Below are 13,302 nucleotides of genomic sequence, written 5' to 3'. Positions count from 1 at the left end.
TAATCTGTGCTGTCTGGCATCAGTTAACAGTAATACAGCCATTGGGTCAACTGATCTTCACCATTACAGGGGAAAAGGAGCAGCAGTAACCCTGAGTGGCAGGGGAGGAAACATGGCACAGATGCCTATATGGCAGAATGGGGATCAGGATACCAGATTCCTGGCCTAACAGATGACATACCAAGTTTACTAGAGCTCACTGTCAGGGAAACCAGTATTCTGAACACTTACACATGGAAGAAGTCTGGATCTCTGGAAATGGTCATCGCAAGCATCTAACCACACGCTAGAGAAATTTCTGCTTGTGTGCAGACTATCGTTCCGACCTTAGAGTCTACACTGATCAACGTCTCAAGCAGAATAACTGTGCTGCACCCTTTCCTAAATGTAGTTGACTTCGGAAGATTTACCTGGAAGTCCTCTTCATCCAATATCTCTTTCCGCCATTTAATTAAGAATGCAGCACAGACATATAAGTGGAAATGAGAGAATCCCTCTGGCTCAGACTGTGGAAAAAACCACAACACAGAGGGTTAGCAAGAATGAATCAGCATGCCCTGTTTCCTCATTGCTTCACCAAGTGGTATGGGGTTGCACGCACACATTTATAGATATCACCCCTCTTACTATGATTCCACAAGTTTTGTTTGCTTTTGTAAGCTTACTCCCAGGTAAGTGCCAGAAAGCCCAGGGCTTATGCTGGTAGTGGGGCAGCAACACTGCTCCAAGGGCTGCCACACCAGCCAGTCCTAGCCTTCCTCTTTAGCTTGCGGCTGAAAAGGGAGAGGGCCTTTCCACATAGCTACTCCACATGGGGACGATCCCTGCCCTTTCCCCAGTTTCAAACTGGAGAGGGAAGCACAGGCTCCTCCAGTCACCCTCACTAGAAGGTGATGGGATATTCCCCATGGCCAAGGGGTGAGCCAAATGGTGGACCCCTACTTTCCCCAGAGCAAACTCTTCACATGAGCATGGCAGGCACACAAAAGCGGATTATACGCTGTAAGATGTTTGTGGTAAGATGTTTGCTGGGAGAATTCCCACACTCAGAAAGGTCACCTGATAAATGGGTAGCCAAGTCAAGGCAGGCCCCCACCCAGCAGCAAGTCTGGACAGTCGAATCCCTCATACCTGGTAGGTGTCCCAAAGGCGAATGGTACAGCGAAGAGGAAGCTCCCTCATCAGTAAGTTGTTCATCCAGCGAAAGGCAAACTGCAGATATTCCACTTCATACTTCCTAAAGTGATTGTGTACCTGCTCTGAAACAGCAGATTCCATTTACACTGCTGAACAGGGAGTGCTCTTCACTGCCATGTCTCATAAGCCATATCTCAGTGATCACAGTCTTTGTACCAACAAAACTTAGGATCGACAAAAGGAAGTACTTTTTCACACAGCACATAACTAATCTATGGAATTCTCTGCCACGGGATGCGGTGATGGCCACTAGCTTGGTTGGCTTTAAAAGAGGCTTATGCAAATTCACGGAGGACAGCTCTATTAATGGCTACTAATCTGGTGGCTATCAGCCACCTCAGAGGCAAGATGCCTCTCAATCCCAGTTGCAGGGGAGCAACAGCAGGAGAGAGGGAATGCACATAATTCTCCCAGGTATGTGGGTTCCCCAGAGGCATCTGGTGGGCCACTGTGTGAAACGGGATGCTGGACTAGATAGGCCTTAGACCTGATCCAGCAGGGATGTTCTTATCTACCATCCAACCAAACCCATCTCACAGAAACACCCCTGCATGCCAAATGCTTCCCACAGAAACGTTTCTTCTGCGGTTATATCACATATTGGCCCACATACAGCACAACGCAATGTGCATGTTGTCATGCTGTGAGCATGCAGTTATGCAACTGCAATCTTGCCCCATGCATTTACACAAGAGTAATCCCATTATTTTCAATGGGCTTACTCTTGCATAAATATATTGCACAACTGCATGCTTGCAACATGCATATTGCATTGCGTGGGCCACTCTTTTAAATGCCTATCAGCTAATGGCCATTCTCCCAGCACCGCCCCATCTCTAACAATGCTTAACAGTATCAGCTTGGCTAACACCTTTGTCATCTTGGTCTGACTACCATCTAGCACAGCTCACTGGCCTTCAGAAGCCTGCCTTCCGCCACAGGGTAGTTTTGAAAAGTACACAACCAATGACTTTCTCTTAGCGTGAACCCACAGATGCCGTGTGGGGATGTGAACAAGGGTGAATTAGACACATGCAACTTCCCCTTCAGCAGCTTGAATCTCCTTTCACCTACCATCAATCCGGCTGACAAGTTCCTCCAGTGCTTTGACCTTCTTTTGGATCCCTGGCTGTGCAAATGTGTAGTTATCCTATGGCAGAAACATGCTGTGAGTTTAAGGGGAAGCTAATCCAGTGAACATATCCACACTATTCCAGTTCTTTCTAGTTACACCTCCCAGGTATTTAAATAACTTAAGCAGGTATGCACTTCCCGGCAAATGCTTAAATACCATAAGCAGGTATTTCCCAGAAATTTCCCTAGGACCTTATACAAGCAACATGCACTACTGTTAAGTAAAGATCCTTGGTGACAAGTAGTGCATGGGAGAGCCATGATCTACCCCAGGAGAGGTTCCAGCCATGTGGCAAATAGCCAAGAAGGAATGTTCTGTCACGAAATTTAAAATTGGAATTCAAAACTAGGTTGATGCGGTCAATCACATCTTGCCAAGAGGGAGCCATAACACTGCAACTCCACATCATATAAATTAGGGAGCCCTCAGCAACACCACAGCATCAGCATAAAGGAGAAGCAGTAATATGTTTACTGAATAAGCATACAGGTGTCCAATAGTTATGGTATATCCATTTTTGCTGGATAACCCTCATAGGAACATAGGAAGCTGCCATATAGCAAGTCAGACCATAGGTCCATCTAGCTCAGTATGGTCTTCACAGACTGGCAGCAGCTTCTCCAAGCTTGCAGGCAGGAGTCTCTCTCAGCCCTATCTTGGAGATGCTGCCAGGGAGGGGACTTGGGACCTAGATGCTATTCTCAGAGTGGCTCCATCCCCTGAGGGGAATATCTACAGTTCTCACATTTCTAGTCTCTCATTCATACGCAACCAAGGTGGACCCTGCTTAGGTAAGGGGACAAGTCATGCTTGCTACTGCAAGATCATCTCTCCTCTCCCTTAATTTAAGATCTAAGGTAGAAGATTTTATGCTTGCTAGAGCACTGGTCCACTGGGCTGGAAGGATCCAAGTTTCCAATGCCTCATTCCAGTTAGCATGTAGGAGCAATAAATCATATTTATTGTGGGATATGTACCAGTGGTATAAGGACATGCGGAGTTTAGGCAGGGCAGCAATGCAATGAAAGACCATTTCAACCCCTCAGTTTATCAATGGATAGAAGACCTCTCTAATCTGGCAATTTTTGAACTGACAATTTACTGTCGTATGCTGAAAGAAGACTCCCATACCTGGATTTGAAAGGACTATTTAGAGTTATTTGCATAATTTCCTCTTTTTATTTCAGAATTTATTTCAAATCAATAACTGTGTTAACCCCTGCATCCTCCCACTTCCCTTCCCCTCTTTCCTGTTTGTTTCTGTTTTTTGTCTCATATCTCCCCTTTTTGTTTAATTACTTTTGTTATAACATGGAAATTTTTGAATAAAACAGTTAATTGTGTGTGTGTGTGGGGGGGGACACCTATAAAGTAAAGATCCTGGGGTGGATGCGGGGAGGACCATAACACTGGAATAGACAAGATCACTTGTGGGGCTTTTTCTAGCAGCAGGTGACTCAAAGTGTTGGGAAGGAGGAAGGCAGAGTTTGTTGAGGAAAGGCAGCATGATTTAGGCAAGGATCAAGCAGGAGAAAATGCTGACCTGACCCCAACTGGATAAGACTGTCTAGAAAGTCCTGTATTCCATCAAGTAAATGCAGAGAAAGGGCATTTCTGGGTGTGTGATACCCACTGACAAGCAGGTATGAAGATGGAAGTATACTGAAGTTTTGGGAAAGCTGTTTTGAGGAGGAACACCAAGTATGTGGCTTCCAGTCACATGTGGAAGACCTGAGACACCCTATGCTGGCAACCTATACTGCAATAGCTCAAGAAGAAGAATACAGAGCTTGCAGAGCAAAATGTCACTGTAACAAAGCCAGGAGCAGGATCTGCAATGTTTTGGGAAGGCTGATCCTGAAAGGAAAGGGTAGAAAGGAGAAATAAAGGGAAGCATCTTGGCACTATGGATGAATTTCCATGTCTCTGCTGAAGTCAAGGAAAGAGATTATTGAGCATAACAAAAGGCTCAATTCAACATGCTGGTGTTAACTTTTAAAGTCCTTAGCAACCTAGGACTCTAGGTTATCCTCTAAGGATATCTAATTTATTATCTAAGGATATCTAGGTTATCCTCTAAGGATATCCTCTAAGGGTACTCTGTCATCGGTCTATCATCGGCTACTAGTTGGAGGGCTAAAGGCCACCTCTAGCCTCAAAGGCAGGATGCCTCTGAGAACCAGTTGCAGAGGAGTAACAAGAGGAGAGAGTGCATGCCTTCAACTCCTGCCTGTGGCTTCCAGCAGCATCTGGTGGGCCACTGTGTGAAACAGGATGCTGGACTAGATGGGCCATGGGCCTGATCTAGCAGGGCTGTTCTTATGTTCTTAGGATATCTACCTTCTCCTAGATAAACGTGTACAAGCTTACTTCAGAAGCCCTGTTCTGTGCCCTACCACCATTGAAGATCTGGCTAGCTGGCTGGCACACAGGCATAATGGGGCCATAGTTCAATGGTAAAGCAGATGCTGTGCATGCAGAAAGTCCCAGGTTCAATCCCTGGCATCCCCAGGCAGGGCTCGAAAAGACCCCATCTGAAACCATGGAATGCTTCTGAGAAAGTGCAGACAATACTAAGCTACTAGAAGACAGCTTCCTATATTCACAAGAGAGAGATCATGACTAAATTGTGGAGAACCAGTAGAGTCTTTTTCTGCTACTTAGGCAATTTAGACAGGCACCTAAAACTCCCAGTTTCAGCAGTTCTTTGAGTTTTGACGCTTGCTGCAATGGATCTTTTAGCTGATTTCGGCTGCACTCTTATGCACACTTAACTGGGAGTAAGTTCTATTTAACCCAATGGGATTGGCTTCTGAGTAATAATATACATAGGATTACATTATTGTTGATGTTTGTTATCATTAGTTTTATTCATGTTTTTTAATTGTGAGATTTCAATGATTTTTCTGTACATCTGTTTTATTATATATTCCCTCCCCTGCCGCCACCAGATTGTTGGCTGTTTTGAATATAAATAGAAGAGTTGAGTATAAAAAAAATTGAAATAATTTTTCAATAACTGAAAAATGAAACGCGCATGGTTCCTTGTTGCCAAGTAAGCACTGTCTGAAGTAACTTTGTCCTAGACCACTGCTTTTCTATCCAAGTCTGTATGCAAAAGCTCATCCACAGTGGTTTTCAGCATTCACAGGGCCTCATTTTAGTCTACCTTCCCATTGTCTTATGAGATCACCTGGCATTCTGTGTGTGTGTCTGTCTGTGTCCCCCCGCCACCAATAATCTTGCAATGCCAATATGAACCAAATCAGGTACAGTTGTAGGGACACACAGGAGACCTCAATGGCATAGTTTGTGATGATGTCATCCACCCTGACTCAAGATGGTGGACACATAAACATTTGAGGTGCAAGCGGGCTAACTTGTGAACCTCATAACTGATTTGAATCAAATTTGCTACAGCTGCAGGGACACATAGGGACACCTCCATGGTGTAGTTTGCAAATATGTCATCCACCCCAATTCAAGATGGTGGACGCATGAAGGTTTGAGGTGCAAGAGGGCTAACTTGTGGACTGCCTACCCAATCTGAACCCAATTTGGTACAGTTGTAGTGAATGACACACAGGGACACCTCATCGCCATGGTTTGTGATCAGAGTTCCCTTTAAGGCGTGTGCATATGCGTGCTCTCCACGTTTTTTGGTGTCCGCTCAGTTAATTTTAGATCCTGCTCAGGTTGAATCAGGAAGGCCCCACTCTGAATGCATGTGCGCACACTATGCCTTGATACCACCGCCCAGAACAAAATTCATTCCGCACACAGATGGAAAAAAATTAGATAGAACACTGTGATTATGTCATCTGCCCCAATTCAAGATGGAGGAAAAGTGAAAATTTGAGGCGCAACTGGGCCAAATTGTGAACCGCCTAAACAATTTGAACCAAATTTGCTACAGGTGTAGGGACATAGCGGGATGGCTCAAGGGCATAGTCTGCAGTGATGTCATCTACCCTGATTTAAGATGGCGGACACATGAACATTTGACGTGCAAGTGGGAACCAATTCGGACCAAATTTTGTGCAATTGTAGGGACACATAGGGTCACCTCAAATGCATATTTGTGATGATGTCATCCACCCCAATTGAAGATGGTGGATGCATGAACATCTGAGGCACAAGTGGACTAACTTGTGAACTGCCTAACCAATTTTGAAAAAATTTACTCCAGTTTTAGGGATAGTGAAAGGAAAGAAGGCAGACTGGTTCTTACTAGAACAACTTGGGTTTTTTTTACTGGATATGAGTCATGGCTTCAGCAACACATGAGGGACTTGCATGCCACAGCACTTCTTCTCACGTGTGATGGCCTGCAGAGCAAAGGATTTCAAATTTGGCAACAGAGCTTACTGGTGACAACTGAGTGTGAGAGGAACCCATTGTGTGAACAAGACAACTAAGACTTTATGAGGAGGTTTACACGATCCTCCAAAAGTGGGCTAAGGAAGCCTAGCCTGCTTTTGGTGGATCGTGTGCTGCCACGGGAGCCACGTGGCTCCTGGCAGCAAACCCTCCAAATTCCCATTCCCCTTAGCCAAGGTTAGCAGAGCGAGCAACACACTGCGGCAACACATGAGGAGACCCCTGCCGGGAGGCTGAAACAAGCCTCCTGGCCCTGGGGGTCTCTCCAGGTCCTGGAACTTCCAGGGACCACACGGCCCCCGATCCCTGCAACCCCCGACAGCTCTGTGATGGAGCCAGCAGTCATGTGAGCAGCCGATCCGGCTGCTCAGGGCTGCTTTCCTGCAGGAATACCTAGGACCTTGGTGGCACTGATTGTGAGACTCGCCTCTATGTCTGAACAGGAACACTTGTGATATGCAGATTAGAAGCTGCAACACATGATATCAGAAACTTTCCCAAAGGTGTGATGGGACACATCCACATGCCCCTATGAAAACCAGAAATCCAGGAATCATGGAAGGAAAACACTACACAAGGGTTGTGTGTATGCCATCATTCCACGGAACATTGTGGGGAAACCCTAAAATGTTATATTGGCTTTGAAATTCAGCTTCCTGAAAATTCTAGCTTTCTTTCCTTAAAAAATAAGATTCCAGCCCTTATGATCTGAAGATATGTTTGCAAGTATGTAAGCAGCAGAGGGGGGAAAAACCCTGGATTTCAGTACCTTGCACAGCTCCTTACCCTTCATACCACTTGCAAAAAGAAAATAAATTATGCAAAACAAATGTGGAATGAATTACACAGAAGACAAATGATGCAAATGTGCAAAAGTGGCATAATTAATACACATTGCAGAACTTAGCTTATTTGGTGCAGAATTTAGGCCCAGAATTTTACAATCTCCCAGCATGGAGAGCACACAGCACGGCACATAACCTTCACTATGTAGCTTCATAGAGAAAGGTTGAGAGAGTGAGGAATCAAAGTAAAAGCACTACCCACTTGGAAGTATCTTTTGTATGCCCCAAAAGTGCCAGAGAAGATAATATGAAAAGTATTGACCCTTTGATATCCCTTTGCACATTCTGTGGAAATGGTAGGCATTGAGTGATCCACAGTGAGAGGAGACATAGAGGCTTGAGAGATGGCACATCAGGGGAAGCTGCACAGAGGCAGAGCTCCTACCTGTATCCCGTCTAGCAGTTTGCTCATGCACCAAAAGCTGTCAGCTTCAATACTCCGAAGCACATCCTGAGACAGGTTAGTAACATCAAAGTTCTCGACATCCTCCTCTGAAAGACAAAGGGCAACAGAAATCAAGCAAAGAACACGAGAAGGGCCCTGCTGGATCTAACCCAAAGTCCACCCAGTCCAGCATCCTGTTTTCCTTTGTGGCTGACCAGGTGCCTTTGGGAAGCTCAGAAGTGAGACTTGTAGGCAGAAAGCCCTCTCTCACTATTGCTTCTCAGCAACTGGCATTCAGAAGTATCCTGCCTCTGAATCTGGAGACTGAGTATCACGAGCACAGCTATTGACAGACTTCTCCTCCTCCATTAATTTATCTATTTCCCTTAAAAAACTATCCCAGCTAATGGCCATGACCACATCTTGTGGCTGTGACAAGATGTGGTCATGGCTTCCTACATTCACTAGGAGGAGGGGTGTGATTCTAATTTGCCACCTCTACTTTTCTTTCTTTCTTTTTATGGTCTATCGCAAACCTACAGTTGAATATACTGGGCCGATTCACATGATTAAATTCATGGCCAGTAAAAGAACACCTGGGATCTCAGCAGCATGCATGTTCCCATGCAGCATGATGTGTGAACCTGGAAGTTTCCCCCGATCTCTGGTCAGCACTGTGCCAAACTGGCATTCACCCAGGATCGACAGCGATTGTTCAAATGTAAAATTACAGATCCCAGGTAAATGCCAGGTTGACACAGAGCCAACCAGAGATCAATAAATTCTCCCAGGTTCTCACCACTCACTGCACAGAAATACATGGACGCCACCAAGGTCCTAGGTATTCCTTTACAGGCCGTGGATTTTATTCATGTAAACCAGCCCACAGATCCATGCCGAATAGCTCTTCTAACCTTGATGTAGGGCTGCTCCTCTTCCCTGCAGGGCATGTCACTGGCTATGATCATGGCTATGCACAATTCTGCACAAGCTTGGGGGAAGAACACAATTCACTACAACTAAGAATCCCATTCTGAATAATGTTTTTTTTACAGTTTCTGGCCTTGAAAGAACACAGACAAAGCCTAGAAGAATTCTGGAAGCCAGAGGAGAAGCTGACAACATTCCAATATCATCCATCAGCTTATTTATTTGTTTTCTATTATATTTATATATAAATATATTTATAAATACATATGTGTATATTGTTCTTCAATCAAATGCCCAGGGATGCTTACAAAGGACAACAAAGTAAAAACAATATAACAATGGAACCACAATTTAAACATACAAACATCCAAGCAACAGTTAAAAGCAGCAGACAGTTGAAGAGTGTTTATTTTTATTTGGAATATTTACACACCACTTTTTTTAAAAAACCCTTCCCAACACGATTCACAAAGCAAAATGAATGAGAATATAATTCCTAGTACAAAGGTGCTCACAATCTAAAAAGAAACACAAGGGAGACACCAACAGCCACCGGGAGGAATATACTGAACACCATCTCCCTTAACAGACAAACCACTAACCACAGAACCTCCATCTTGTTGAGATTAAGCTTCAGTATACAGGTCTGCACTCAGATAAATTCAGACAGATTCAGTCCTTTTGCTGCTTCATCTGACTCAGAAGTAAAAGAACAGTAGAGTTGAGTATCATCAGCACACTGGTGACACTTCACCCCAAATTCTTTGATGACCTCTCTCAGCAGCTTCATGTTGATGTTATGTAAATGCTATGGGGCTGATTCGCCCAGCATCTGCTTCTGGAATTGGACCTCCAAGTAGCAGCGGAACCATCAAAATTTTGTGCATACAACTTCCTAAACAGATACCACGGCTGATGATATTGAAGATAACCAAGAGATCCAGGAGAATTAATCAGACTGTAATCTGTCTTTCTCCAAGCACAGATCATCCATCAGGGCAACCAGGACCGTTTATGTGCTACCATCTGGCCTGAAAGATCCAAATAATTATTAATTTTAATTTAATTTAATTTAATTTATTTATCATATTTATATACCACCTGACATATACATCTCTAGGCGTTGTAAAGGTAAAGTTGTACCATCAAGTCGGTGCCAACTCCTGGTAACCACAGAGCTATGTGGTTTTCTTTGGTAGAATACAGGAGGGGTTTACCATTGCCATCTCCCACGCAGTATGAGATGATGCCGTTCAGCATCTTCCTATATCGCTGCTGCCCGATATTGGTGTTTCCCATAGTCTGGGGAACATACCAGCGGAGATTTGAACCGGCAACCTCTTGCTCCCTAGGCAAGTTACTTAATATGTAACTGGTAATGCTGTACCATTAGGTGGTTCCTTCTAGGCGGTGTACTGTAATCTGTACACAATCCAGATTACAATATAAAAACAAAAACAAACAATTAAACAGTTGACCCAGACACCAGCCCTAGGGAGTCCAATTCCCCAGCGGAAGAATCTGCCCAGACCTTGTTCCTCACCCCAGGTGAAAACCCCTTGGAACCGTCAGAACCAGAGGAGCCAGAGCCAGCCATGCTCTCGGGAGAGTTCTGGAGCAGTGAGGATCCAGTGCCCCATCATGGGAATACCAACCCCTGCCCTAGAGCCACCACCATTGTCCTTGGGTCCCCAAGAACAGAGGTGACACTAGGCCATAAGCAGAGCACACCTGGCTGCGTGGAGCCTCCCTCTCAATGAGGGGAAACTGGCTTGAGCACCACCTCAGGAGGAGGGCTGCCTTAGGAGTCCAGGAAAGGGGGAAGCCACTGCAAGCCATAAAGGCCCACAGTTATCTCAAGTTCTTTGCAGCTCCCACCAGAGTTTGTGTTGTTTTGCTTAATCTAGGTTAAAGACTCCTTAATCTAGGTTAAAGCTGGTCTTGTGGTAGCAAGCATGACTTGTTCCCTTAGCTAAGCAGGGTCTGCCCTGGTTGCATAAGAAAGGGAGACTAGAAGTGTGAGCACTGTAAGATATTCCCCTCAGGGGATGGAGCCACTCTGGGAAGAGCAGAAGGTTCCAAGTTCCCTCCCTGGCTTCTCCAAGATAGGGCTAAGAGAGAGTCCTACCTGCAACCTTGGAGAAGCCACTGCCAGTCTGTGAAGATAATACAGAGTTAGATAGACCAATGGTCTGACTCAATATATGGCAACTTCATATGTTCTATGAAGGTTCAGACAGACAGCCACCACCTGGGGATGCAGCCATAGCTCAGTGGCAGAGCATCTGCTTAGCATGCAGAAGGTCCCCAATTCAATCCCTGGCATCAGCAGGTAGGGCTGAGGGGAAAAATCCTGCTGAAGCCCTGGAGGCACCCTGTCAAGCTCTTTGTCCAAGAAGGGGATGTTTGTGACTGGCCAATTGCTATTGCAATCCTTGGGGGTCCAGGGAGAGGTTTTTAGTAGTGGCCTCACAACTGCGTCTTCCAATGCATCCAGGACTGTTCCCCTCTTGCAAGGAGATACTGATTACCCCAGTCGATCCCCCTTTGTTAGATGTTATTAGCCATGAAGGGAAAGGATCAAGCAGCTGTGGGGTAGGCTACGCCCCTCCAAACACCTTGTCCATGTCCTCAGGCTGCAAAAACTGAAACGTATCCCACCAACTTGTATCAAACAAGTGTCCGGAATGTCTCTGTGGATGGTACTTTGGAATTAGTGACACCCAAATTTAGAGATGAAAGTGATTTTGCCCTTTGCCTAGCAAACCCATCATAGCATGCTTCCTGTGGGACAAGATAGAGAAAGCCTCAAGCAACTCAGGCCCCTACAGACTGACCAGGGCTTTGACAGGAGCATCTATCTATCCATCCAGGCATGTGGATAAAGGTGATCTCATTGACATAGTATACATGGTGGACTTCCAAAAAGCTTTTGCCAAAGTTCCCTATCAAAGGCTCTTGAGTAAACTTAGCAGTCATGAGATAAGGGGACAGGTTCAAATGTGGTTTGGTAACTGGTTGAAGGACAGAAAACCGAGGGTAGGAATAAATGGGCAGTGTTCACAATGGAGGAAGTAAGAAGTGGGGTCCCCCAGGGATCTGTACTGGGACCAGTGCTTTTTAACTTGTTCATAAATGATCTAGAAGTTGGGGTAAGCAGCAAAGTGGCAAAATTTGCAGATGACACTAAACTATTAGGGTAGTGAAATCCAAAACAGACTGCGAGGAGATCCAAAAGGATCTCTCCAAACTGAGGGAGTGGGAGACAAAGTGACTGATGCAGTTCAGTGTAAGCAGATGTAAAGTGATGCATATTGGAACAAAAAACCCCAACTTCACATACATATCCACTGATAAGGTCTGAGCTGCAAGTGACTGACTAGAAGAGAGATCTTGGCACATTCCAAGCTAGGGATTATTAGGAAGGGGATCAAAAATATAAATCCTAATATTATAATGCCCTTATACCAGGCTTCCCCAACCTGCGGCCCTCCAGATGTTGCCAAACAACAATTCCCATCACCCCCAGCTACAACTTATTGTGGCTGGGATGACGGGAATTGTAGTTCAGCAACATCTGGAGGGTCACAGGTTGGGGAAGCCTGCCTTATACAAATCTATGGTACAGCCACATTTGGAGTATTGTGTACAGTTCTGGTCACCATATCTTAAGGACACGGTAGAGATGGAAAAGGTGCAGAAGAGGGCAACCAAGATGATTAGGGGGCTGAAGCACCTTCCTTAGGAGGCGAGGCTACAGCATTTGGGGCTTTTTACTTTGGAAAAGAGGCAACTGCAGGGAGAAATGATAGAGGTGTATAAAATTATGCATGGAGTGGAGAGAGTGGACAGAGAGAAACCTTTCTCGCTCTATCACAACACTAGCACCAAGGTCATCTCATGAAACTGAAAGCCAGGAAATGTAGGACCAACAAAAGGAAGTACTTTTTTCACACAGTGCATAATTAAATCTATGGAATTCTCTGCCATGGAATGTGGTGATGGCCACTAGTCTGGATGGCTTTAAAAGAGGCTTAGACAAATTCATGGAGGACAGGTCTATCAATGGCTACTAGTCTGGTGGCTACAGGCCATCTCCTACCTCAGAGGCAAGGTGCCTCTAAATACCAGTTGCAGGGGAGCAACAGCAAGAGAGAGAGCATGCCCTCAGGTCTTGTCTGTGGGCTTCCCAGAGGCATTTGGTGGGCCACTGTGTGAAACAGGATTCTGAACTTGATAGGCCTTGGGCCTGATCCAGCAGGGCTGTTCTTATGTTATCATGCCAGTTGGAATCTTCCCAAGAGCCCTCAGGGATCCCTCAGATCCCATCAGCCTCCATGGGCCTAGCACCCTGTGGAGGAAATAGTCTATACCTGACCATGACAATGGAGTCAAAAAGAACGCCCCAATGTTCAGACCATCATATCCCT

At 45.3% G+C, this 13,302-nt stretch overlaps 1 protein-coding gene and 1 long non-coding RNA gene across 8 annotated transcripts in view; one reads left to right on the top strand and one right to left on the bottom strand.

Moving 5' to 3' along the window:
* LOC128322934 (uncharacterized) overlaps positions 1–9,141 on the top strand; it is a 40,170-nt gene extending 31,029 nt beyond the window's left edge. For all 3 annotated transcript variants that reach the window (XR_008306089.1, XR_008306088.1, XR_008306090.1), the window contains one exon: positions 8,998–9,141. This is a non-coding gene — a long non-coding RNA (uncharacterized LOC128322934). The remainder of the gene's footprint in view (positions 1–8,997) is intronic.
* TBC1D22B (TBC1 domain family member 22B) overlaps positions 1–13,302 on the bottom strand; it is a 68,513-nt gene that overhangs the window by 2,202 nt on the left and 53,009 nt on the right. For 4 of the 5 annotated variants that reach the window (XM_053245208.1, XM_053245211.1, XM_053245210.1 and 1 more), the window contains 4 exons: positions 7,943–8,049; positions 2,272–2,347; positions 1,132–1,259; positions 411–506 (listed from right to left, as the gene is read on the bottom strand). In XM_053245208.1, coding sequence (XP_053101183.1) covers positions 411–506; positions 1,132–1,259; positions 2,272–2,347; positions 7,943–8,049 — 407 coding nt within the window. Of the gene's footprint in view, positions 1–410; positions 507–1,131; positions 1,260–2,271; positions 2,348–7,942; positions 8,050–13,302 lie in introns of those variants that run through there. The other variant, XR_008306087.1, reaches the window with a different exon arrangement.

Source organism: Hemicordylus capensis, chromosome 4 (genome assembly GCF_027244095.1).
Source record: "Hemicordylus capensis ecotype Gifberg chromosome 4, rHemCap1.1.pri, whole genome shotgun sequence".
Lineage (NCBI taxonomy): Eukaryota > Metazoa > Chordata > Lepidosauria > Squamata > Cordylidae > Hemicordylus > Hemicordylus capensis.
Note: the sequence above shows the minus strand (reverse complement) of the source record. Positions and strands in the feature narration are given on the sequence as shown.